At 35.8% G+C, this 27,362-nt stretch overlaps 3 protein-coding genes and 1 long non-coding RNA gene across 8 annotated transcripts in view; 2 read left to right on the top strand and 2 right to left on the bottom strand.

The window, feature by feature from the left end:
• Window positions 1-21,631, bottom strand: part of LOC126968669 (oxysterol-binding protein-related protein 1) — a 28,165-nt gene extending 6,534 nt beyond the window's left edge. Inside the window, exons 1-8 of one of the 5 annotated variants that reach the window (XM_050813705.1) lie at window positions 21,567-21,631; window positions 18,553-18,714; window positions 5,889-6,122; window positions 4,002-4,117; window positions 3,201-3,343; window positions 2,073-2,273; window positions 1,267-1,453; window positions 420-536 (exon numbers count right to left, since the gene is read on the bottom strand). In XM_050813705.1, the coding sequence (XP_050669662.1) occupies window positions 420-536; window positions 1,267-1,453; window positions 2,073-2,273; window positions 3,201-3,343; window positions 4,002-4,117; window positions 5,889-6,122; window positions 18,553-18,577 (1,023 nt within the window). In that variant the 5' untranslated portion in view covers window positions 18,578-18,714; window positions 21,567-21,631. Of the gene's footprint in view, window positions 1-419; window positions 537-1,266; window positions 1,454-2,072; window positions 2,274-3,200; window positions 3,344-4,001; window positions 4,118-5,888; window positions 6,123-18,552; window positions 19,055-21,566 lie in introns of those variants that run through there. The other 4 variants (XM_050813707.1, XM_050813708.1, XM_050813706.1 and 1 more) reach the window with 4 other exon arrangements.
• LOC126968774 (uncharacterized) overlaps window positions 1-27,362 on the top strand; it is a 384,859-nt gene that overhangs the window by 235,385 nt on the left and 122,112 nt on the right. The window lies entirely within an intron of this gene.
• On the top strand, window positions 12,823-15,498 carry LOC126968731 (uncharacterized). Its single transcript, XM_050813834.1, has 2 exons — window positions 12,823-13,231; window positions 14,652-15,498. Exons 1-2 carry the CDS (start codon window positions 13,048-13,050, stop codon window positions 15,392-15,394), a joined length of 927 nt encoding a protein of 308 aa, XP_050669791.1. The 5' UTR covers window positions 12,823-13,047; the 3' UTR covers window positions 15,395-15,498.
• LOC126968715 (uncharacterized) lies at window positions 13,237-15,888 on the bottom strand. Its single transcript, XM_050813811.1, has 2 exons — window positions 15,486-15,888; window positions 13,237-14,180 (listed from the first exon to the last, which is right to left on the bottom strand). The coding sequence occupies exons 1-2, from the start codon at window positions 15,779-15,781 to the stop codon at window positions 13,292-13,294; spliced, it is 1,185 nt and encodes a 394-aa protein (XP_050669768.1). The 5' UTR covers window positions 15,782-15,888; the 3' UTR covers window positions 13,237-13,291.

The raw sequence follows: 27,362 nt of genomic DNA, 5'->3' as shown, positions 1-27,362 counted from the left end.
TAGTAAATGAGATTTTTACTAAAAAAGCGCAAAACACCGATTTTTGTGACCTTTGACCCTGAAATTTAATAGTTACGTACACCCTACCTATATATAGGTTTTGAGACAACTTTTGGGGTGTCAATATACAAGTATTTACAGACTTACAGCTGGGTATCTCGAATTCCGAGATTCCTACCTAATTTAAGCTTAAATGATTGGACTATTATCGTTTCATTGACTTTCAAATCACAACGATGCGTAAGAAGTTTTCAATTCAAAAACTTTTCAAAATATTCACTCAATTTTATGTGGCACTTAACTACGTAAATTGCTTTTGAACGGTTTTGCGCACTTGTTAACTCTTCAACCTATATATTAAGATAAAAGGGACTGTTTAGCCACAGAATGAGTAGTTTTAGAAGATTAGTCTAAATTACCTGTGAACTATTTGGAGGCCTGGGCCGAGCTTCCCAAAGCGTAACAGATCCTGGTATATCTATATTAAACGACTCGTCCGGTTTTGGTACTTCATCTGATGTCTCTGGTTCTTCGCTCTGAAAAAAAAAACAATGTATATCAATTAAAATGATATCATTATCATCATCAGCCGGAATACGTTCACTGATGAACTAAAGCCTGCCCCAAAGATCTCCACGACAATTGGTTCTGCGCTGCCCACATCCAATGTATTCAAGTAATGGTCCATATTGTGGGGGGCCTACCAGCACTGTATCTTCCGGTACGTGATCGCCATCCGATGACTTTACTGCCCCAACGGCCATCTATCCGTCGAACTAAATGCCCTGCCCACTGTCACTTCAGTTTCACAATCAATTGGGCTATGTCGGTAAATTTTGCTCTCCTACGGATCTCCTCATTACGGATTCGATCTCGCAGGGAAAAAATGATTAAAACTACATATAAATCATTAAAATTTAAAGATTTTACACAACATAAGTATATATTTTATTAATTCTTATAATTCACTTTTCATTTTCTTTTATACTTTTTTTTTCTGTTTATTCAGTTCTTTTTTTTGTATTTTCTTCTTGCTCGGATTTTGGATGTGACATCTAAAAATGCTAACTGGGCTGTTTCCGTTAATCTCAGCCTTTTGTCGAGGATTTGATCTTGCTAATCGTAGCAATAAAAACCACTTTAGATCATATCGTTTATGATAAGAGCTCCTACAAATATCGCAATCGTTATAGACATTTTTAGGGAATCAAGACATACAATAGCAAAAATTTGATCAAATCTATGTGCACATCATAATGAACTCACATCTTGTATGGACATAGAACGTAGAGCTCCAACTTTGAAACTGTTCAGTTTCGCGAGTACTTTCTTGGGTGTCTGTTGAGTGCCGGCCTCCTCTCCACGATCCTTGGCCCACTGTTCATATGCTGACGCAGAGCAGCATTTGATGTATTGAGTCCATTTTCCGTACAGGAAACGAAGCCGTTTCTTACTACAAATTATTTAAAGATAGATATTATGCATGAATTTATTATACTTAAAATTTGCTTAGCAGGTCGTTCAGCTGATGGTAATATATACGCTCTGCCCATTACAATGCAGTGTCGCTCAGGATTCTTGAAAAACTCAAAAATTCTGAGCGGCACTTCATTGTGCTCGTCACCTTGAGACATAAGATGTTACGTCCCATTTGCCCAGTAATTTTACTAGCTACTGCGCCCTTCAGACCGAAATACAGTAATGTTCACACATTACTGCTTCACGGCAGAAATAGGCGCCGTTGTGGTATCCATAATCTAGCCGGCATCCTGTGCAAAGAAGCCTTCCACTCCCATGATACATTTCATGTGACGTTTCACCAGTTTGTATGCACCTTTTTAATTTTAAAACTTAACTGCAAAAGTACTTAAGCATCGAACTCATAAAAGAAAGTCACGACCGCGTAAAGGAAAAATGCCTATGCAAAAGATTTTCTCTTAAAGAACGATCTACGACAAATTAAATAACTGTAGTCAAAAAAAATTAATTCATTAGTCTCATCTGAATAACAGGCATAGCAAAAAAATCAAACATTTATTTTTCATAGGAAGAAGAGATATTTTCCATTCTACCTGGGATCCATGATAAAGCCTTCAACTCGATGCAGGTCCCTGTTGTTAAAGCCAGCTGGCTTGAAGCAGAGGTTTGCCTTGAGACCTGCCCCACCGTGACACGTCACCTCCATGCTTCCGTACTGCTCTATCCACAGTTTGCCCACGATCACGTTATGGACGCAACAGTTCACGTTACTCCAGGTGTAAGCTTCACCCCATCTGTAAAGTTAAATTTAAAATACGAAAACCTTTAAAAATATCCTATTACACTGTAAAAATTATCTTTTATTGTAAGTGCTACTTCGTGAGTATACGCAGATTTTTTTTTATTTGGTTGGGTTAAATGATTTGTGTTGCGTTTTTATTCTATGTGGCGAGGTATACTCAAGAGAGGGCGCTGCTTGTATAGTGCCTGTTAAATCTTGTCACCAATAATAAAAACATAATTAAGTGTGTTAAATTATAACTAACGGTGATTATTTTTATTGTATAGGTAACAGAATTATTGATTATTAGTGAACTGCAAAAGAAGTTTTTTGCATCTTAAATCTGTTTTAAGGTATTTAATTTAACGATGACAAACGGAATTTAACTACCTAATTAATAAATTTTTCATCAACTGTATTTAATATGTTCATTTAATTATGTTTTTCATCGTATTTTCCAACGATGTAGTAAATTTGCACGAGGGAAGATATTTTTGGTATTATTATTGTCTTTTTACGGCGCCTATTTCTGCCATGAAGCATTTATGTGTAAGCATTACTGTGTTTCGGTCGGAAGGGCGCCGTAGTTAGTGAAATTACTGGGCAAATGAGACTGAACATCTTATGTCACAAGGTTTCGAGCGCAGTTGTAGTACCGCTCAGAATTTTTGGGGTTGAAAACCTGAGCGGCACTGCATTGTAATGGGCAGGGCGTATCAATTACCATCAGCTGAACGTCATGGAGTCTCGTCCCTTGTTTTCATAAAAAAAAGGTCAATTACCGATTGGATAGCAAGTATTGAGTAGAGTCGACATTAACTAGACAAGTGAGTATTAAAACAATGTAACTTGCACAAATTATTTCAAGATATTAAGCGTTTTAAATTAAAATCTCGGAAGAATATTTCGCTCACAACAACATAAAACTAACACTCCATACCTTGGCAGCTCCACAGTGACCTGCCCTTTTGGTTGTATTTCGACACTTTTTCCGCAGAACTTCAGTTTGGGATGAACTGACCCGTGGAACACGAAGTGCGGGCTGTCTGCGTGAAACGCTGACACCGGGGGGTGGTGGGAAACCTGAGCCAAATCACACAGATGATTTTAATAGTTACTCCTTTTTGCTGAAAAGTAACAAAATACACTACTTCCAGCTTTATATCGCATATATCACGGTGAGTGTCCTGGGTCTAGCCCAGTGACTTTCAAGTGTGTATTGTCAAGGTTGCCAAGAGCATATAAAAAAGTGTGTGTGTACTTATGTATGCACGCAAGAAGTTATACTCCTTTGGCCTAACAAGGCAAAAATCCTTAAAATTATTCATTCCTCCTGCTATTCTACGTTTGTAGAAAGAACAATATTGTAAAAATCTTGCAAAGATGGCTTTGACAATTAATTATTAAATAACGAATATGGCTGTATGGGCTTGAACCCTTTTCCTGTCCTGATAAGAAACCAAAAAAAAAACGAATGTCACAAACGTCAAAAAATATTAGGAACCAACTTCACCCTGTTATTTTGTGTAAGAGTGATGCGCGCATCTTAGAATTTCACTCTCATCATTTTTCATAACGCGCCTAAAGAAGTAAAACTTCTAAAATATTATTCACTTTAGTTTATAGTTCACGATATATGATTGCTTTTTGCTTAAACGCTTCAAACATATCTGAAACGTTTATATCTTAAACAGAAAGATAAATGAACTGAGTAATATTAAAGACACATAAAGTCATTAACCTGCTCACAAACGGCTCGAAACTCCGGTCGTTCAAGTTCATAAGTCTCGCCCAGCAGAGGGTTGAATGGTTTTCCGAGTCGCTCCCAGTTCGATGCCAGAGCACTCACTGCAAATGCTGAAACATATACTGTATTTAACACATTTATACAATATCCAAGCCGTTCCGCCCGCTCCGGTGGGCGAATTTTAAAAGGAGATAAATTTTATTCATCTTTTTACAAATACAATAAAAAAATAAGTAGCCATAAACCATCTAGGATACATTTCGCATCGAATGGTGGTAGTTTCATGTTGATACGATCAGTGGTTTAAGCGCGAAAGAGCCTCATATAGATACCTAGTTTACCTAGATTAGTACCTATTCTCCAATTAAAAAATAATAATACTGTTATTGCGTAAAACTTAAAACTTTTTCTGAAAATGATTTTATTATTATTTAATAACGTATCATAATGGGCTTTACTAAAAATGTTTGTAAACTGTTGAGGGGCCGTCGTATTTCATAACATTAAGTGCACAAAATTTCGTATCGCTAACTGCCACTGACCCTTTACAGGTTGATCTAAGTCAGCATGACTCTCATAAAAATGCAAAATTTCAAGTCAAACAGTTGCGGATGGATTTGAAATCCAATTAAAAGATTTGACCCACATTTACGTTAGTAAAGTTACGTTAAGATAGTAAACTAACACGATAGGATATAAGTATAAATATGCTTATGAAAAAATAATAAGGGCTATGATGACCGTATTGAGGAATCAAAGAATAAAAAGTTATAGAAAAACGAACTGGTTACATTATTATACAGAACGACCCAGTTTAGAAAAAATACTATGATTGAACTTTTGCAAGTTCTTGCGAACTTTTCAATTACTCTTGTCAGCGCCAGGGGTATTATTCTTATAAACCTCTAAACAACAAAAAGCACTTTATTGCTTTAGTATCTCTTGTTTAGGTTGGCCTTATTTAAAACGTTTTGCTAAAACTGGCATATTTAATTATTATATAAATGAAATCTTACTATTACCACATCAGATTTCAATAAATTGTAACGAGTAAAGTGAAGTGAGGAGCGGGTGTCGGAAAGGTGGCGCTAGTATAGCGGTGTGAAGTGTGAGGCGAGTAGAGGAGGGGTGTGGAGAGAAGAGGGGTGGCAAAGAGTCTATAAAGTCTTCCTCGGGATTAAATTAATTATTCTGGAATGTTAAAGTGTTGTTAAATAATTACGAGAGTACCTAATTTAGTAAGCGTAGTGTTTTAAGGTTTTTTACGATATTTCTAGAAAAACTGTGCGCTAAGTATTTAAAGTAAAATAGCTTTTTGAATCGGGTATTATTTCCTTTAAAAGAAGCTATTTATCGATAGGTTGCGCCCTACCCTAATCCCGTCCGTGTTCTTTCACTTTAGGACGGTGCGACACGTTTGAAGTCACCGCGAGAAGCGAACAGGCAACATCGCTTGTGTTCTATCCAACAAACGACCAGCGTCTTTGAACGTGAAGCACGCGGGATGGCAACATCGCGTTTTGATGTGCATAGATTCAAGTTCATTGAATCATTGAGTGTTGACCCAGTGACCTCGTGACCCGATTGTACAATGTACAGCATGTTAATATTCGCTCAAAATTAAAAGTCTACTTTTTGACCTAACTAGTGCACCGATTTTTTTCATGTTTTGTATATCGTCAGCAAATGTTATAACAAGTATGTGGCTACATTTAATTCATAGATGTAAAATACATACTGTATATTTGAAAATTGAAATTTGTAATTGTAAAATATTAGACATAAAGTGGTTTCTGATAGAATACTATTTTTACTTTTATTTTTACTTATATTATACCATCATTATTTTGACTGCTTTACAAGATAAGTCATTCTACTTACCAGCGATACACTCCATTCTGGCAACAGGATCAGTCTGTTCAGAAGCAATCCTCAAGAGACTTGCATACTCTAGGTACTCCAGCATCCTCTGCAGGAAGGATAGGGGCTCGTTGAACACCACCGGCATAGTGATCTTTGATAGTTCTTTACCCACGCAGTTCTTCAGCACAGACCACAGAGAGAAATCACCGCGGCTAAATTGGGCCACTGGAAGTGATGTTCTACAAAACACAACTAAAATTCATCATTTATTTATTTATTCAATCAGTTCAACCATTTTTTATATATTATGCTACTAATATTACAGAAATTTCTCTAAATAGACGTGGTCGCTAACTATGGGCCTGATGGGAAAGCTCATGGTCGCTCAGAGGGCAATGGAGAGGGCGATGCTCAGAGTTTCCCTGCGAGATCGAATCAGAAATGAGGAGATCCGTAGGAGAACCAAAGTCACCGACATAGCCCAAATTATTGCGAAACTGAAGTGGTAGTGGGCAGGACCAATGATATAAATATCATTGGGCAGGACACATAGTTCGACGGGCAGATGGCCAGTGGGGCAGAAAAGTCCTGGAATGTCGACCACGTACCGGAAGACGCAGTGTTCGTAGCCTTATAACCCTTGGAAAAGAACGGTAAGTGACCCGTAAATGATCTCTGAAGACTCTCAACTCGTGATTGGTTTGCATTAAAAGGATACCATGCAATACTTGCATAGGTATTTGAGATGGCTGCGAACTAAGGGAGTTATAAGCTCTTTTCAGACTACTCTATACTATTGTTATATATAAAATATAGCAAATAAGGACCAAATGCTATAGTTTATAGCAAGGCGTTCACATTACGCGATATAATAGCAAGTATTAATACATAACAAGCTCAGTTGACTGCGATCTTTCAAGAGTGTGCACACGATTGACACAATATATTTATTACAGGATAGTCTTGAAAGCTCATCGAGGGATGATGATAATGCGGAATTTGACCATATCTTGCCATTAATGCTGTGAAAGAATGTCAGAGCATGGATATCAAATGATATAAAGTTCAGAGGAGAATGTGGTGATTTGAAATGTTTGAAGATGGAAGAAGGAGGAAAAGGGCGGTTCACGATTTGAGTAGTACATTATCAGCTCATCATACGCTCAATTTTGTGAGCCAATAATATATCATACAATGAAGAGTGACCGTGTCCATAATAATGTATGGTGCGCGATATTGTTGTGATATGAACTATATGCTATTATAAGAAAATGAGCTATAGAGTATAATTTATCATATTTATCAGACTATATCTCTGCAGTTAATTACCGTGCGCCCATTCTTCCGTGGAAGACTCATATAACCCCTAAAACAGCGATTGGGCTTAAGGTGCACTCTGCATGTAGAATAATAAATAATATTAGCGATATTAACACTTAAGAAAACTCAAAACATTATGATAACTGTGGATTTTAGTCTGGATAAAAAAACGCTTAATTCAATAATGTAGTGTAGTGTTACCGGTTGCTGTCGAAGCGCGCGTGTCATGTTTAAGTAAAAAAATTAGGCCCTGTAATATAGGTATGTTCGGGGTTCACCATAATGGAAAAAGCAAGTTATTTGCGCAATGTAGGTATGAGTTTTTGGGTCCGCAAGAACACGGACCATGTGAGAGAATCTTTCTTTGACACAACGCTAAACCTAAGTATAAAAACTGTGACTAAGCTATGTTTTGAACAAAAAAATCGAAATCTAAACGTTTCCATTACGAGCTATTATTATTTTACTAAAAGGAATCTATTATTAGTTATTTAAAGGAAGCTAATACATATATTATTATAAACTTCACATAATATTAAAGAAAACATGCCCGGGATTTCCTCTGAGAACGATTGATATCTATCCACACGAAGACTTACATAGCGCTCCCTAGGGCAATCACATTTTCGGGCTTAAATTTATACTTCAGCCCCAAAGAGTAATAATCGACTTGACTGAATTATTACTCTTATAACCCTTGTTCTCAAACAAAATTCAAAAAACAACTCGAGTTGTTAAGAGTTGTTAAATTAGGTATCCAAGACTTATGAAGATATATTAGAATTAACAACTGTATCGTTTAATAGTTATTTATGCAACTGTTGTGTAATAAGGGGTATTAAAACACGAATGTGGATTTATCTCACGAGGCGAAGCCGAGTGTGATAATAGTATCACATTCGTGTTTTAATACCTAATTATCAACAGTTGCATAGAAGACTTTATCTACACCCAGAATATGAATCCTCCAAAAGTTTCCGAAACAGTTAGCTTTCTGCTAACATTAAAACAGACAGTCCTAGTAGTAGCCTAATATCATTAATTACTGATTATATACAAATAAACTAAGTATTAATGAAACAATTATTTATTTTAGTAGTAATTTACATTTTGTATAGTGCAATAATTAAAATTCACTTGAATATTATGTTCTTTTGGAAATTAATCGCTTTTTTTTGTAAACAAAACAATAAAAAGATCGAAGAAAAATGGCGGGGATTCGAATAACCTACTTTTTTTACGGCGCGCGACGTTCTGGTGGTGTGCAACGCGCGTAAACAAAAATGTTCTTTTTTTGAAATTCATACAGATGCCACGCATCGAGCAATAAGAATGTGGCTGTCTGTTAAAACTCTTTGAGCATGAAGGGAAGGAAAAAAAAATAGGAGTGTTGTTATGAAATTCAGTACAACATAACAACACTCTTTTGGATAATGTAATGGTTATTAGAACATTGGGTGTTTTAATGTTGGCAATAAGCTAACTGTTTCAGAATTTTTAATAGAGGATTTAAAGCATGGGTGTAGATAAAATAATTTAAACATGGCTAAGACACGTGTTTTGTTAGACAGTGGCCTATAACAACGTCAGTGACCTAGTAATAACGACGTCTAAAATAGAGTTTATCTTTTTCTATTACGAAACAGTGTTCAGCTCGTGTTTAACTAAAACTAAAACATCATGACAGATATATAAAATTAAATCTTTCTTATGAATATGATCTATCCGTTAGACACACCTTAGACAAGCTTCAACCCATGTTTAAAAATAAGCAATGCCTAAAGATTGTTGAACGCAAAACAACAGATATACACAGATTTGATAGAACTTATTTTAAACAAGCGTCCAACACATGTTTAACTTTTTTGTAATAGCACCAGACTAAATTTCGGACTTGTTGAACTTTGGAACTGAGATATGCTGCTCATGCGTAATTTCATTAAATTTAGAAATATATTTTGGAATAACAGGAACTCATTACATTCGTTTACCATGGTTAATGATTCTCGATACTTATAGGCAATTTGATGGAACGAATAGAATCATCATCCCCCACCAGATGTGTGATAGTCAATTTAGGGAATTTCGACTGAGAAACTTGAAAAATTGCTTACAATGTAAGTATTTAGATTTTATGATTCACTGTTAGTTTGTGAAGATCCCAAATACTTGACGTAAATGTAAATTTAATTGATAACGGCCGTTCCCAATATAGTATCTACAGATAGAGATAAATTACTACATTCTACTGTCAGTAATTAGCTGTCAATAATCTGAAGCTGACCCAATATGCCCGATAAGTCATTCTTATCGCCTTATATTGGGACGCGTGAATTGAAATTTCCATACAAACTTCTATCGCTGGTAAGCTATACGTCGTCCCATTGACAGACAGCGTGTACGCATGAGTTACCGTCGATAAGTTTATTGGGACAGAAAATCAATGATAGTAACGATTTTTATCTCAAGTAAGAGATAGACTGATTATTGGGAAAGGCCGTTAGTGACACAGTTGGAAAACAAATATGACTATTGTAAATATGTTTAGAGGATACTTGCAAAAGAGTTGCTCCAAACACAGCTTGCAAGGTCAATGAACACCGCCTTAGATGAACAGACAGAAATAAAAGCATCACTACATGTTACAAAACAAACTCCAGTCCAGTATAACCCCCAGGTATTTTTCTTTAGTAAGACTTAGTTCGGTGTTGAACTACTTTGGCAATGTAAGATTACCAAGGCTGCGTTTGTTGGTATTAGCTCCGTCTTTAATGGATTAGCCGTATTTCGATGTTGCACCCACCATTCATATGCAGATCTATCAATAGTAAATCGAATCAAAAGTTTCTCAGGAGCGATCCCGATGTAGATGCACTGTGGATGCCTTCAGCCCCAGCTTACATAAATCATACAGGAATATGAATTACAGGTAAGTTTAAAATGAATGAATGAATGAATAAATGAGTAGTAAAACAACTATTTATCACTGAACTGTACAGTAGTAGGTATAAATATAGCACTTAACATATTCAGAAACTTCACAAGATTCCACAAATATATAAAGGTTCTATATACATTGGCTGTGTTCACTTAAACAGGTGCTCTAAACGAAAATTTCAGTGAACATAGAAATTGTTGCAAAATGGAGATAGTTACAGGGTAGATGCCTCACCGTTCTCAGAAGGCCATTTATTTTTCCGAGGCTGAATTTAGGTCAGGGTTGTCACTTACAATGACGAATAAATATTGCTTTCTTTCCTTCACAACTTAGTAAGCCCTTTTAAGTGTTGTCTCTTACATCAAAGTAATTTTATTATCACTTTTTTATGGAAGAGGACGTCAGACGAGTGATCACCGCACCACATTCTCTTGCAAAACCAGAGGAATCACAGAAGCGTTTCAGGAATTAACCCGAAGAAGATTGAAATTTTGAAGAAAAATTGGATTCAAAGAATCTGTCCCTATACATCGGGTCATTAATCATCATCATTATCATCAGCTGGAAGACGTCCACTGCTGGACAAAGGCCTCCCCCAAAGATTTCCACGACGATCGATCCTGCGCTGCCGTCATCCAACGTATTCCGGCGAACTTGACCAGATCGTCGGTTCATATTGTGGGGGACCTACCAACACTGCGTCTCCCGGTATGTGGTCGCCATTCGAGGACTTTACTGCTCCAACGGCCAGGTGTCCGTCGAACTATGTGCCCTGCCAACTCACCACTGCCACTTCAGTTTCACAATCATTTGGACTATGTCGGTAACTTTGGTTCTCCTAAATAATTAAAGTTATGAGTAGTGTCCACATTTTAGCGCCTGCTCTGGGTTCACCATGTAGTATCAACTCAGCCCATTTAAAAGCGTGCAACTCCGAACTGCTCAAATTATCAGAGATCTAGTAGACAGCTCCATCACATAATATTAATGTGATACTGCATAGAGACACGTTCATTGTAATCTTTTTTTGTATTAAAATAAGGGACGAGACGACCAGGACGTTCAGCTGAGGAAAATTGATACGCCCTGCCCATTACAATGCAGTGCCGCTCATTATTATTGTCAAACCCAAAACTTCTGAGCGCCACTACAACTGCACTCGTCACCTTGAGACATAAGTTGACAAGTCTCAATTTATTTTTTTTCATTAAAAACAAAGCAAAAGTAATGAATAGATGTAATCCTATTTTGCGTGGATATTATCAAGAGACAGGAGCAACAATTATGCTATATTAGAACGTTAGATACAGGCATAGTATTTTTAATACTTTTTTATAGCGTTCTAGCGACAACGTCGCCGGCAGCTAGTAAAGGAAAACTTTTCAATTTAGTACAGATGTTTGGATATCTGGTCTCTAATGATATTTTTATTTTAGCTTTAATAAGAACATGTCCTGTATTCATAAAAATATTAGATTTTGACAATCAAGTGTTTTTTTATTTTTAATTTGCTAATCGTTTGTTTTGTATAACTTTAAGTTACAAACGTAAATAGTAATAGTTATAATTGTAATTTTATTCGTAAATGTAAAAATTTGTATCTATTTATCAAGCCGAAATAAATAAATAAACATTTAATATTTTGCTTACTTTCTGTGCTGACCCTACATAGTATTTGGGATGCGTTGGAGAGTTTCAGCCGCGGCAGCTGGGAGCTCGCAGCCCGGAGCGAAGTCGTTCAAGGTCGCGCCGGTGGATCAATACTAACATCTAGCAAGGCCGCTTATTTTCTGTTCACAGCCTTATTAGGCACATTACACATTATCTCATTTATTTGGCAAATTTTGAGTTAATTATATCGAGAGATTAGTTCACTAGAAGAAAAATTTGTGTGTCGTTTTAAACGTTTAGATTTTATCCGTTTATTTTTAATTTATGGCTTAATGAAAGCGAATTCAAAGATATTTACACTGAGAAGAGATCCGGAGGGTTCCGGAAGAATACATTTAACGTAGAATTACTTTTCTTTGTAATTATTAGCTTCACTAGTGTATCAGTTGACTTGTTATATTCATAAAATCACTAACTCAAAAGCATAAACTAGATTAAAGTTACATTTAAGCAAATATAACAAAATATTTCATAGTCTATTTAATCAAAGCTTTTATTTTGGCACGAGCTTAGATTTAGGATTGCTCTCCGCTGCGCTCTAACTAGATGAAATAATTTTAATTTAAATAACGCGCGGATTTGCGTTCCGAATTCTGATTTCGTTCACAATAAAAAATGTTCACTCATTTTGATCAAAAAAACGAGCAGTGATTTGACATAAGTTTGAAATAGTAGTAATTACAGTAGGGCAACGAAATATATTCCTGGTAAGTTTGAAAGCGAACATTTGCTTATAACGTAGTGGTATTCGGCTATTCTCTATAGAAAATCTATAGAGAATAAATTTTCTCTAAAGAAAACAAACAAATCTCGGAAAAACACATAAAGTGTAAGAAAAACAGTAGAATAATACCTTATTCTCTTGAAACAACAAAGCTTTCGTTCACGACTTGTAGAGTAAACATTATAAATGAAATTCTGTAAAAGTGGAACAGACAGAATTTAATTAGGAGCTGTGGGTGGATTTAATCTCATGTTCTAAATACAATTTATCCTTTACACTTAGGCTAAGTTCATATGGCCGCGCGGTACCGCGCGGAACTACGAACCGCGCGGCACAAGATCAATATAAACGATAATTATCGTCTACATTACCGCGCGGTACCGCACGCCAACGCGCGGCGCGCTCTGACCCGCGCGCAAGATCTAGAACCGCGCGCTGCCGCGCGGCCCAAGTATTTCAAACCTGTATCGACCTGTTCAGTTGATCCGCGCGCCTTGAGACGGAAAGACACATAGATCGATGCAATGAGTACCGAAGATGACATTGTGCCTATCGATTTGCTTATCGACGAAATCGAAAAAAGAGATGCGATTTGGAATCTTAACTCTAAGGATTATTCAAATAAAATATTAAAAAGAAGGTCTTGGGAAGAACTAGTTTTAATTTTTTGCAAAAATGATGATTCCGAAGAAAAAAAGAAAAATTTGGGTAAGTTGTTTTTTAATTAGTTTTATTTATTTAAAATAAGTTTTATAAAATCATCACCTATTACACCATTTTATCTTGCCAATCTAATTTACCTTCAGTAACAAAATAATTTGTGAATTTAGTTCGAATATTATCTACTTCATGGATTGCTCGTCCACTGTTAGTTGGATTCACATTAGGTAATGGCGCTGGATTGATCATATCATCCTGATTTATACCATCTCTCATCCTTACCAAGTTATGTAAAACACAAATAGCTTTGACGATATCAACAGCAAAATCTATCTTCACGTCTATTGGCCGGTGTAAGATACGCCACTTGTTACACATTATGCCAAATGTACATTCGACATACCTTCGTGCTAAAGAAAGGCGGTAGTTAAATATTTTTTTTTCTTTTGACAACATTTTACCACCATAGGGTCTCATCAAATTTTTAGTCATAGCGAAAGCCTCGTCAGCTACAATTACGTATGGTAGTTTAAATGCATCGCTCTCATTATTTGTGATAGATCTAGGCTCTGGTAAGTTCAACGAATTTTCTGAGAGTTTTTTGAATAATGACGTTTCCTTGAAAACACCCGAATCACTGTCTTTTCCGTAAGCTCCAACGTCTATCCATATGAAGCAATAGTTAGCATCACATAAAGCCATTAAAACTAATGAGAAAAAGTGTTTATAATTGTAATACATTGATCCTGATTCTGGTGGCTGTATTAAACGAACGTGTTTGCCGTCCAACGCTCCAACACAATTTGGAAAATATGCTTTATTTTCAAATTGTATAGATATTTGTGTCCAGATTTCTTTTGTTGGTGGACTCATGACCAAAGTTTTTAAATTTCTCCAAAAAACTTGGCACACTTGCTTAATTATACCCGATATCGTAGACTTGCCAATTTTATAACCATATTGTAACTCTGCAAATGAAGAACCAGTTGCTAGGTACCTGTAACATAATAGTTATTTAAGATACACGTGCATAAAGTAGATCTTTACCGAATAAGTGCTACAGTGAAAACACAAGCATAGCGAGTGTTTACAGTGTGGCACGCGAGCATAAAGTGCATATGCTCACGTGCCACGATAAATATTCCATTTCTATTCCTACTCCTATTCCTCGTCAAATTCCTATTCCCATACCTATTCCTACCCCTACTTACTCCTATTCCTACTCCTATTCCTATTCCTAATTCTATGTCTATGTCTATTTCTTTTAAGGAAATCTTTACTGAATAAGTGCTACAAAGAAAACACATTCATAGCGAGTGTTTACAGTGTGGCACGTGAGCCTAAAGTGCACAAAGTACAATTTGCATAAAGTACGAGTAGGTCATAAGGACTCTTTATGCACCCGTATCGTACAACATTTTTCAATAGTTTTGCAATGAAAACTAATAATTAATTATTTACTTTCTAGGATCGATTTTGCAAAAAAAATGGAAAAATTTACGAGATGCCTATGTAAAAGAACTTAAGAAAACAAAACATTTGAAGTCTGGTTCCTCAGCATCAACACCATCTTCATTTTCGTATTTCCAAAGATTGTCATTTCTTAAACAAGTTGTCCAGAAACGAAAAACTGACAACAGCCTTGATGTTGCGGAAGTTACAGAGAATCCTGATTTGGATAGTGCAGTTAACAGCAGCGGCGTTCAAGCTTCAACAGAAAATGTGCCCCGGAAAAAATTCAAACTTCACCCTGCCGATGAACATTTTGCAAATCTTTTACAACAAAGCATAAATACTCGAAATAATAATGCAGCAGAAAAGAAAGATGACGATGAAGATAAATTATTTTGTCTTTCATTGGTTAGGGAAATAAAAAAAGTTCCTGAAAACCGGCGTTTAAAACTGAAAATTGAAATTTATAATTTATTAGAACGATACCAAGCTACACGAGCACAGCCACTTGAAGATTTTAACTACCCGTCTACTTCATATAGCTCACAACGACCACCCAGAAACTATCATGCTTCATTTCAAAGTTCTCAATATAGCAACCCAATGCAGTACTCTGATAGAGAATCAACACAATATGGCTATACAACTAGTTCATACACTTCACCTCCCACAAGTTCATCGCAAGCAACATCACCCCCGGGTGATGTTACTTGTGACCCGTCATACGAAGATTCTCAAGAATTAGATCTGTTCAATTAAACTAAAAGTTAATTTGCCAAGAAGCCTCGCTCATAATTTCTTATTTTTTATAATTTTTACTGTGATTATGATTAATAAACAGTTAACTTACCGCAATGTTACAATGAGTTTTTCTTTTGGTGATATGCAATATCTTACAGCATTTTCACTGGATTTTAAATCATTTTCAATGAAATCGTATAAAAAATCAAAGGTTGCAACTGACATACGGAAATAATTAAAAAATATTTCTTCATGTAACCTCAACTTAGGGTATAAGGTGACAAACAGGCTTGAAGAAAGTCTGTCACTTAATATTGGATGCACCCAGTATCGCCTTTGTCGTCTTCTGCGACGTCTCAGTCTTCTATATAAAATCCACAAGCAAATTGCCTCCTCCACGTCCATTGTATATCAATGTTAATGCCAGACTGGCGCTCGTATATACCCTGTCATGTGAACTCTCACATCGCGCGTCGGCGCGCGGTGCCGCGCGGCCATATGAACTTAGCTTTATCGTCTACATTACCGCGCGGTACCGCACGCCAACGCGCGGCGCGCTCTGACCCGCGCGTTAAGTTCGACTTGATTGCTTATAAATATTTTCTCTTTATTTAATATATTGTAGTTAAATACAATTACTGTTATAATGTGCATGATACAGAAACATCAGAAAAGAAAAGCTTACTGTCTGTGTATCTTTTGCTAGTCAGTGAACAATCTATAAACGATTTCATATTCCAGTGGTTAGTGACGTGCCGTGGTCGAATTTCGATATGTGATATGAATTTTTGTTTCCAATTCCGGATTTCAAGTGGATGTTTGGGGTTCTATTTACGATATAAGGCTCTCTCATTGAATCCTTGGATCTTGTAGAGTTCCCACAACATCCACATAACAAAAACAATGCGTGCGTACAAAGTACACGTGTCAGAAGTGAAACCTGCATTTAATTAACTCTAAAGTGCATATGAAGTCCTGGTACTTGTTGCTAGGATGACACATGATTTCAACCGCTACGAAAGACATTACTATCACCACTAATATATATATGTTATCGTGTCTATGTAGTAATACGTCGTGCGCATGTCGTCAGAATATATTAAGGTATACTCGCGTCATACATAAGAAAATATCTTCTTCAGCTATGATCGCCTGGTAACAAAACACTGTATAATGCTTCCTATCATTATCTCCCATGTTAAATATTATGTATTTATGTGTCTGCTATTTAACTGTAGCATTTTGGCTTGTTAGAAGTCGCATTAGAAGTTTTATTTCAAGAATAACAATAATCCGCATATCTGATATCATACGCGGCAGTTTGGCGAAGAAAACTTGGAACTTTCCTCTTAATTGGTTTAACTTATCTTTATTCAAGCATAAGGGGCTATTGTTTTCGCAATTAAGCCATTTAGTTGGGCGTGAAGTGTTTCCCGGTTACTCCTCCCAGTCCAGTTACTTCCAGAATTTCACAAAATTCCTGGGATCTTGTATTCACTGGTCGTGGTAATAAAAATCTCGGAGAAGTTACGGATTTCTCATGAAATATGATGTTCCTATTATTAACGTTAAACTGTCACAATTGAAATGTCGACATTGCCATAATTTATTTAGTCTTAATTAATAAGTAAAATTAAGCATCATTATCAACAAAATGATTATACTGAATGAATAATAAAATATTACATATAAACAGACAAACACCTACATTTTTAGCATCTAATTGAAACTCAAACATTACAAACCTATTTTATATAACGTTATTATTTGATCAAGTATTGAGAGTACTTGCCTAATATATTTTAATGGAATAGTAATACAAACATGATGGTGAGTGGCAGGTGGAGGTGATGGCAGGTAATCACCGCCGAACATTATGAATTGCTCCACCATTGGATCTACAGTAGCATGCCCGGCCTAACAGGTTGTTGTTCGCGCTGTTTCTGTAGGTACCGAAATACCCATGTCGTGTCGTCGATAAAATAAAGTTTCGAGCAAGGAAGTTACACAATTTGATTGTATGTAAAAGTTCCTTAAAACCACCCCCTTTAGAGGATACAGTTAGTTTGTAGCCTGTGGTGGGACGTTAGAATTCGGCTGCATGAATCAGGTCAGACAACTACTAGGAATCCCATGATAAATATGGCCTCTATACAACGACAACACAAGCAACTCTATGCTACACGCAGAAAAAATCTGACACCATGGTGTACCAGAACCAAAAACATGAGAGCAATACTCCATGTGGACGGCTAAGCGCTTTGTAGAAAGCTAGAATGTTGGGACAGGCTTATTGTCTTGTTCTACTATTGAACTCCAGTTTCATCGAAGCTAATTTGGCTTTGCAAAAGTTTGCTTTGCAATATTTCGATACTGGACAAGACACTAAGAAGAGTATTGTTGAAAGTGGTAACAGATACGATGGGGATATAATTTATTGTTTAATAAATGGTAAGAATATTTGAATAAAGCAGTTAGCAAGTGATTATGACTTTCAAAACAGCATGGAAACCCATCCTAATAGCCCCAAGCGGTAAACTATTCTTAAAGACCGGTCTTGCGATACAGGGGTGTAAAAATCATGGAGTTTTGTTCGGTGTTGGAATCACTTTCCATCAAGTGCCCCACTTGACCATTTGCCTCTGTTATTATAATTGTTATCTGTATTAAGGTAAGAATAAAAAGGGATAATATACAGCTCTTAGATTAAGGATTGGTCTCCGCTGCGCTCCAACTAGATACCGCACTAATAAAGAACAATAGCTTTTTTATTACGGAAACTATTAGATGCTTGTGTGCGTGGCATCTTGACACTCAACGGCATTTTTCCAATTTTGTAACATACGCTTCGTGTTATTTTACATTGAAATTAGTAAAATACAAAATACTTACTGATGATATGTCATCCCAGTATCTTTCTTATTTCTTGTATTATTTTTACAAAGTTTTACTACGCAACCCTATTTTAGTTCCAATTTTTATCAAAGTTAAACAGAACATTTGGCACGTCAAAGTCACACATTGTTCGAGACTAGCGCAACATTTGGTACGCCCATTTAGGCGTAGTAGATATTAGTTGCCGCAGTTTGTGACTACGCCTGTGGTATCTAGTTAGAACGCAGCGGGGACCAATCCTTAATATAAGATACAGCTTCTATTTCTATAGAAAATCTTACCGGTATTTGTTTTCCTGGTATACATAATTTTCCATGTTACACCAAACCCACACTGTAATATGTCCACTGTCAACACAGCTGTCAGTTTGTTTTCATTTTATATAAATAACACACTCACACAAAGTAAATTATTTGTTCATAGTAGCCCGTAGCCCACCTCCACTGCGAAAACATACCAGCGTAACCGCTGTAAATTCGATGTCTTGTCCATATGTAGTAGAAGCGAAACACTAGCATAAGGGACTACGCGCACTTATTCAGCTCTTTTCAGCTTTTGTCCATAGAAAACAACAATTTTGTATGGAGACGTGTACGCGTCGATTCAGCTTTCCGCGTCCATTCTGCTTTCGCGGCAAACCAGCATAAAATGAGGATAAATGTGTTTTTACTATGCGAATGCTATAGAGAGCGTTCGGCGCTGTTCCGCCGCGTACAGCGCTGTTCGCCGTCGAATCCGGCGGAACAGCTCTTTACAGGGATGGTTCGCGACTCCTTGTCGACAAGTTGCATGTATTGTTCCTGCATTGATGTGACGTAATCATTATGCACGCAAAGATTAAAGAGTGCAGACGTGATTTACAGTTATTATTCTCATTCTTACGACGCCGTACGCGGCCGATAGAAGCAGAGCTGTATAAGTGTGACCAAAATCATTCAGCGAAACGCGAATAGAGCTGAATAAGTGCGCGTTGTCTTTTTTCCTTGCTCCAGCGGCCATTTTGTTGCGTTGCCGCGTTGTTTTCTCAAGAGTTTATGGAAGTTTATAAAAAAAAAGCTACTTCTACTACATTTTATTTTCATAAAATTGACGTCGATTTTAATAAACATTAAATCAAGTGGCCAGAAATAGACCTATTAAATCACCCAGGGTATAATTGACTGAATCAATTCTGATTCGCGTAACGTTTCGTCGCAGTTTCGCTTCTCAGACTACGCTTGTCGCAGCGGAATTCATTCAGCGGTTTCGCAGATCGTATTTCGCAGCGGAGGTGTGCTACGGGCTTTAGTTTTAGTAGTTAGTAGCTAGTTACTAGTAATGTAATATACTAGTATTAGTAAATAGTACCTATTCTATCATTGACATAATATAGTCGATGCCATAGTGATCGCGTGGTCTCAGTAGGATTTGATATTACAGCATAGTTTCATAGTTTTGAAAACTACTAGATATGATTGATCGTGAAGTTTATACTCATCACGCGCATAACCAAAAATTCAAGAACTGTTATTGACGGTAAGTAACATTCGGACCTGCCTCAACCTAATTGAGCAGACAGCACTGAAAGTGCAATTATTTTTCGTCACCGTTAACGAAAATAGCAGATCGCAAGGACAAGTAGCCAAAGAGCTATGTATAACTTGAACGTCCCATTGAATGTTCAAAGTATAATTAGTAAAATGAAAAGTACTGGCCCAAACTATGTCAGATTTTTAAGGGACCAAATGGCAAATATTCCGCATCAAACTAAAGAACAATCACGAAAATCGGTTCATAAAACTCAGCGTAATCGGTGTAAAAAAAAATACATTTTATAATACTTATATACAAATACTTAATAAATAAATAACTTTATAATACATATATAACAAATATATACAAATAATTTAAAATTAACATTAAAAAATACCGATCGAATTGAGAACCTCCTCCTTTTTTAAGTTGGTTAAAAAATTAAGTGTATGCTGCGATATTGATATGTTGAAGTTTTCAAGCGAACTCAAAGTTATTGATGTTCTAATAATAATGCAGGATAATGACGTCACATTAGCGCAGGTTTCTGTCCTGTGATTGTAGCCAAGACGTTAGAACTAAAAACAAAAAGGTTATATCCGGGGCTTATTATTTATTATAAGCTGTACAAATCAATTTTATTATGAATCTTAGGAATTTAATACTAAACTCAAAATATTAAGATTGGTGTAGTTCAGTGTTTCCCAACGTGGGCCCCACGCCCCACAGGGGGGCAATTTGATTGTTAAGGGGGGTTAAATCTTCATATTTAGCTGATTGTGGATTTAGTGCTGTAAATGATTTACTGATAAGAATAAATAAATCGATATAACACAACGCAGACACTTGACATTAAGGCTAAGAAAATTAGAAACTAATATAAAAGTTCTGTGCAGCAAGCATCATGCGAAAGGATCGCACTGAATGAATATAGAAAAATCAATATTAAAATTGTATTGACAAGTTTTTACAAGTACGATGTTTTGATAACAATTTTGTAGCGATTTCTTCCATTTCTACTTATCATTTATATTTCTAAAGGGAACCAAACAATTTTTAAAGGTTAAAAATAATGTATGGGGGGCATAAAAATTTTAGAATTATTATCGTGGGGCTAAAAAAGGTTCAGAAACACTACTCTAGTAACTAGATTTTCTTTTTATGTTATTTATAATTCTGTATTTATTTTAATTAGGTTGAATTTATACGAAAATGAAATCTTTTTTGACCTATCATGAATAATTATTACAATTAATTAAAACTAATGTTGTATTTTAACACAGTGAATTACTGAACAGTGGGTGTAACAAAAGAGGTTAACAATTCAACCTTTTTAGTACTAGAGGGAACTTTCATTAATATTAATTTATCTTTAAGATATTATGAGAATCAGATGCGTTGCTGACTTGAATAGGTTCATTTATCTTAAACCAATTTGGCTACTTTTCCAAATTAGCTGGATTAGTAAAAATTATCCATTTCGAGTTAAAAATGTATTTCTTTAAGCTCTTTCTTAGCTTGATTTTCGTTGAACCAATTTAACCTCAGATGAAAATATTTGTCCTAATTAGCTGGATTAGAAAAAGTTATCCATTTCGAGTTAAAAATTTATTTCTTATCCTTCATTAATCTTTCGGTAGGTATATTTAGTTACTATAATAGGTATACTTAAGTAATTTTGTAGGTATTTTGAAACTGTAATGGATAAGAGTTAACCAAAAATTAAAAATAAGTCACTGTAAAAATTAAGGCTACACAAATAGCCAATTACATAACAACTCACGATAAAATATTATTAATGTTAAGAATACGCGAGCGAGCACACGTCCTTTCAGCGTGAATTTTACGGCGCAACTGACGGTTACCCAGGCGAGACCTGTAGGCTATAGCCGCCTCGCCCGGTGCCTCCACCACCCATTAATGGCGCCGGGGGTGGTGTGACATTATCGAGTATCAAATTCTGTTTCTATTCCCCCTTAATATCTCAATCATTGATCGTGCACGTATTCAAAATCATACTCTCTCAGTTGTCTTTACAACAGCTTGTGAAACTTCTACCCTTTCTACACAATTTATTGATTTCTTCTAACTGACTGCACCGTGTCTCCGCGAAGCCAGGTTCAATGCCAAACGGATTTATTCCCTTTTATTTATCATGACTCATTCCGCGTTTTCTGCTACACTAGGGTTGCCAATCGAATAGAGTTAAAGTATTATATTTGATGTACGTGTACTATACCAGTGGAAGGCTCCTGTAATTTAATGTTAATAAAATAAATTTAATGTGTAAACATTACTGTGATTCGGTCTGAAGGGCGAACATCTTATGTCTCAAGGTGACGAGCGCAATTGTAGTGCCGCTCAGAATTTTTGGGTTTTTCAAGAATCCTGAGCGGCACTACATTGTAATGGGTATGGCGTATCAATTACCATCAGCTGAAAGTCCTGCTCGTCCCGTCCCTTATTTTCATAAAAAAACAACTATATCTATAACACTAATTCAGTACGCAAAAATTCTCTTTATTTAAAAACTGACTTTAACTGAATATAACCCAAACAGACACTTTTTGAAGTGAAACTTTATTAGGTGCGACTACGAGGTAACTGGACATCGATGCAACGGAAGTCGGTTACGGCAGGTCACGTTTCTGTACCATCCGGTTTTTATGTGCTGAACTAAATATACTGCTTGCTACCCGAAGCCAGAACACAACCACAATTAATGACGTCATAATGAAATGTCAATGTGAGAAGTTTTCGGACGAAAATAAATATTTAAATACATGATACTCTGACTTTTATTATTCTGAATTCTTAGCCCATCGGCTCTCGGCACATCGGGAAGCAAATAGAAAATATCTTTGGACAAAAAGCTGTTTTCTTTTTGCTTTTATCTCATTGAGTTAAATAAATGTAAAAAAAATGGTATTATTGTATACTATTTTATTTGTACGACTCAATATTGTGCTATGGGATTTTTTGCCTGCAATAAAGATTTATTATTATTATTAACCCTCTCTGAACTAGATATATTCTTTTTTTTCCAGGAAAGTGTACAGCCCTAACGTACCTACACCACGTAGTCGTCGCCATACAAAGGGGTCCAAGCAACACGATATTTAGATAATGTATACGTAGTTTCTTGCTGTTAAACAATAGATAAAAACAGGCCAGGAATATTAGTTTAGTGTTCTTGACAAGCTACGTCTTACACTCGCGATTTGTATGACACTTTGTGTTAGTGTGAGTGAATTGCTCTAAATCGAGGTCTTTTTCGTCATTTTCACAGCTGTCATAGTCTATCTTCACGTATCAATGATCTAAGGTTTTTCAATTACCTATTCTCAAGCTATCATATAATATACTAGCGGACCCGACAGACGTTGTCCTGTACACAAACGTAAAATTTGAAAAACAGTCCAGACGTTAGGAGATCACTAACATACGTAGGAGAATTATATGTCGACTGTATTGAGAATCTAGGCCGATCTTAAATTCACTGGAACACCCGAAAAAAATCATTAAAATCGGTCCAGCCATTTAGGAGGTAGTTCGATTGTGAATCTAAGCCATCCTCGAATGTATTTGAACACACACGGAATATTTCATTCAAATCAGTCCAGCCGTTTAGGAGGAATTCACTGTCAATTCACGTACAGAAGAATTATGTATATAAAGATCTACCCCAGTATCTGTACATTAAAAATTAAAACCAAAACTAACAAATTAAAGATAAAATCAAAATAAAACCAAAATAAATACTAAGTCAACAATTTATTAATATAAATTATCACAAAAATAATTACTATATAAAAAAGTAAATTAAATTCAACACTCGTCAATAAAGAAATACAAAAATATAATATCATGTTTCAAGCAATTGGTAGGGTAATGAGAAAACTTTTAATATAATCTATCTTTGGACGCTATAAAAAGAAGTTACTAAATTGAGATATGGTTTTAAATGTCTTTATAAATATTAATTAACAATAATAATTAATTAACAACACGAAATTACGATTACCACGTTAAGATCAGGTAGATGCATTATTTATATTTAAGTCTTCATCAGGCTCTAAAATATTAACCCCCTTATTCATAATGGTCCGCTAACTTAAAACAGCCGCTAAGGAGTGTTTTTTCTCATTCCAACTTAGGTCAATAGAAGAAGACAGAGTGTGAATTAGCAATGGTTTATGTTAGCAGACTATTATGAATAAGGGGGTAAACGTTATTAGGTAAGTATATAGTAAGGTAAGGTACAATAGAAATTCGATTTACCGCACTAATTATTGGTATAATCCGGAAAATCGAAAATCCGTGTAGTTCAAAATTTGAAGAAAAACGATTTTTGTAAGTCGTTAATAAATATTCTAAAAGGTATCAACAGAACTTTTTGTATTTATTTTAGTTAAAAAATGTTTCCCCGCAACACATTCTTTTTCCACTATATATATATATAATTTTTTTCTAATAGAATAATTTAAAAATAATATAATTTGCAGGGCCAGAAATGCTTCCAAATCACATGGCTACGTGTCACATCATCAGCCTACATCTTTTCTGTGTCTACTAATTCATCTTATATAATATAGGTGTGAGCAAAATTATGCAATTTACCAAACGGCGCCTATTACTGCCGTGACGCAGTTATGTGTAAACATTACTGTGTTTCGGTCTGAAGGGCGCTGTAGCTAGTGAAAATACTGGGCAAATAATAACATCTTATGTCTCAAGGTGACGAGCGCAAGTGTAGCGTCTCTCAGTATTTTTTTGTTTTTCAATAATCCTGAGCGGCACTGCATTGTAATGGGTAGGGCGTATCAATAAACATCAGCTGAACGTGCTGCTCGTCTAGTCCCTTATTCATAAAAAAATAATTTAATGATTGTCAATTCCGCAAAGTTTTGTCATTAATCAATTCGACACGTGATTCGCCTCCACACGAGGCATCCCCAGGAGATGTTGACTCACCAAATTCTGGCGCGAGACTCAAACAAAGTTGTTCAGCAATTTCGTAAACAGACATGATAAGAAAGCCCGGTTTAAACTACCAAGTAATATGATTGTGGTTGATAATCTAGATAACGAGTCTCTGGGTATTATAAGTGAAACCATCCCATACGTAGCTATACCATAAATGTTCGAAACCTCAAGAAAATTTAAACATTGTACCTCCGTAAGGGTAAAGATATAATAAGTATATTGGCTTCAGATCAGATCGTTCTTCGTCGAGATTCTCATCTATTTTTAAAATTGGTCAGCATGTAACTTAACTTAGCTTCTAACTTAATATAATATTTATCTTAGAAATGGCACATAACTATTAAGATGAAGATAAGGTATTAAAAAGATATCACGGGTCACCTTAACTCTCTTGTAACACAAGAACGTTACCGACCTCATAAAGCGTCGAAAAAACGGATCTAACTGGCGGTTTTGTAGAAAGAATCAGCGGTTCTACACATTGCTCCATAAATGCATATTTTTATAAAGAAAATTCGATCTATGGTAAGGGCAACGAGACAGGGGTTCAAAACATTTTTATAGATATCTATGAACATTTAAAAGAATTGTTATCTGTCAAAGGTCCACAGCTGCCAAACTGATTTCATAATTAAAATCAACAACTACTTACAATGACAGCAAAAATCAAGAAGAAAATTAACAGTAGCGGATGTAAATACGAAAACGAAAAGAAAACGTAACACTTCGAACGCAATCCAAACAGGAATGAACTTGTTCACAAAATGGCGGACCAAATTTTGACAACAGCAGTAAGTATTTTTTTCTGTAGACCAACTGACGCCGACATTGCGGAGAAATGATAGTGACAGGTATAATAATCGCTGGCTATCGCAATGGAACTCAGTTTCAGAAACAGTTTGTTTACATTATTTATCTTGTCTCGTTGGCCTTAGCACAGCCAAGCCTCATCCCCAGGAAAATATATCAAGATGTCACCTCACGTCCCTTCGTCTTTCACTTACCCCTGTCTCTTTTATCGCATGAAGCTTTATATCTTTTTGGCGTCAGCCGTTATTATTGTAGCGTCTAACTTTACCTACACCGTCGATTATTAAGCTACTAAATATAACATGGCTATGTAATATTCATAACTAATTTTATTCTACAATTTACTTATATAATTTGAACTTTTTCAGATTATTTATGCTTAGATAATTTATAGGTCTAGATAGAGCCTCATGGTGCTAGACAACCGATGAAACAAGCCAAGATTAATACTTTACTGTGCGTGACAACCTACGTCTTATACTCGAGAATTAATGTATGTCACTTTATGTTAGTGTGCGTACATTACTCAAAACAGAGGTTATTTGTGAATATTATTTATGCATTAGTACCGTCACTTTTGATGTAATAAAATTCCTTAAAATTATGTAAATATCGCCGACTATTAACATTTCAATTTCATATAAAATAACCTCCAATAAAGAACAAAAATAATCATAACTAAAATTGTAAACTAGGTTAAGAAAGCTGTCCAATAAATTATTTCTCTTTCACTCTATTTAGAGCAATACACCCACACTAACACAAAGTGTCATACAAACAGAGAGAGTAAGACGAAGCTTGTCACGCACACTAAACTAATATTCTTAGCCTGTTTTTACCGGTTGTCTAACAGTAGGAGACTCTACCTAGACGTATATATTATCTAAGGCATTTTCATCCATCTCACACTTTTTCCAAGTATTTAATAAACTGGTGCCAACAATCGCTCCATTAGGTGTATTCTAGCGTTAACAACTATCGAACATTTACCCCCTTATTCATAATGGTCCGCTAACTTTAAACAGCCGCTTAGGAGTGTTTTTTCTCATTCTGACTTAGGTCAATAGAAGAAGACAGAGTGACAATTAGCAACACTTTAAGTTAGCAGACTATTATGAATAAGGGGGCTAAAGCTTATATCGTATTTGAAAAGAACATTTTTTTTAGTATTTCGCATATAAATAACCTATTTAAAACCAATAAAATACCCAAAATACTAAGAAGAATGCTTAAACCCTGCTTTAGCCGAGCTCCTTCATAAAATTTGAGTTGTGATGACAATGTGCTATCACGTGGGTTAGTACGAAAACATGTTGTTTTTGTAAACGAGAGCGTGGCTCATACCCACCCATATAAGATGTGCCATGAACACATATACTTGAAAACCGAAGTCAAGGAACTGTTCGGTTCGCATCTTAGTCTCGGGGCAAATCCATACATCACCATGAGGCTAATTGATGCAAAACTGAATGAGCCACTGCGCAAATTTTACCAAAATATGCATTGATACAAAACTACATCAACCCAACTAGTCATAACACAAATTTCACCATAAGATGAATTGATACAAAACTAAATCAACCCAACGAGTCACAACGCAAATTTGACAATAAGATGCATTGATACAAAATCAAATCAACTCAACCAGTCACAATACAAATTTCACCATAAGATGCATTGATACAAAACTATATCAACCCAACTAGTCATAACACAAATGTCACCATAAGATACATTGATACAAAACTGAACCAACCCAACCAGTCACAACGCAAATTTCACC

The sequence above is a fragment of the Leptidea sinapis genome, chromosome 16, assembly GCF_905404315.1.
Source record: "Leptidea sinapis chromosome 16, ilLepSina1.1, whole genome shotgun sequence".
Classification (NCBI taxonomy): domain Eukaryota; kingdom Metazoa; phylum Arthropoda; class Insecta; order Lepidoptera; family Pieridae; genus Leptidea; species Leptidea sinapis.
The sequence above is the reverse complement of the archived record's forward strand: the minus strand, read 5'-3'. Positions and strand labels throughout refer to the sequence as shown.

Excerpts from the sequence above, each read along its gene's own strand:
- LOC126968731 (XM_050813834.1), top strand. The coding sequence starts at position 13,048 with ATGAGTACCGAAGATGACATTGTGCCTATCGATTTGCTTATCGACGAA. Across the intron at positions 13,232-14,651 it reads AGAAAAAAAGAAAAATTTGG|GATCGATTTTGCAAAAAAAA; the intron begins GTAAGTTGTTTT and ends TTTACTTTCTAG.
- LOC126968715 (XM_050813811.1), bottom strand. The coding sequence starts at position 15,781 with ATGGACGTGGAGGAGGCAATTTGCTTGTGGATTTTATATAGAAGACTG. Across the intron at positions 14,181-15,485 it reads AAACTCATTGTAACATTGCG|GTACCTAGCAACTGGTTCTT; the intron begins GTAAGTTAACTG and ends ATTATGTTACAG.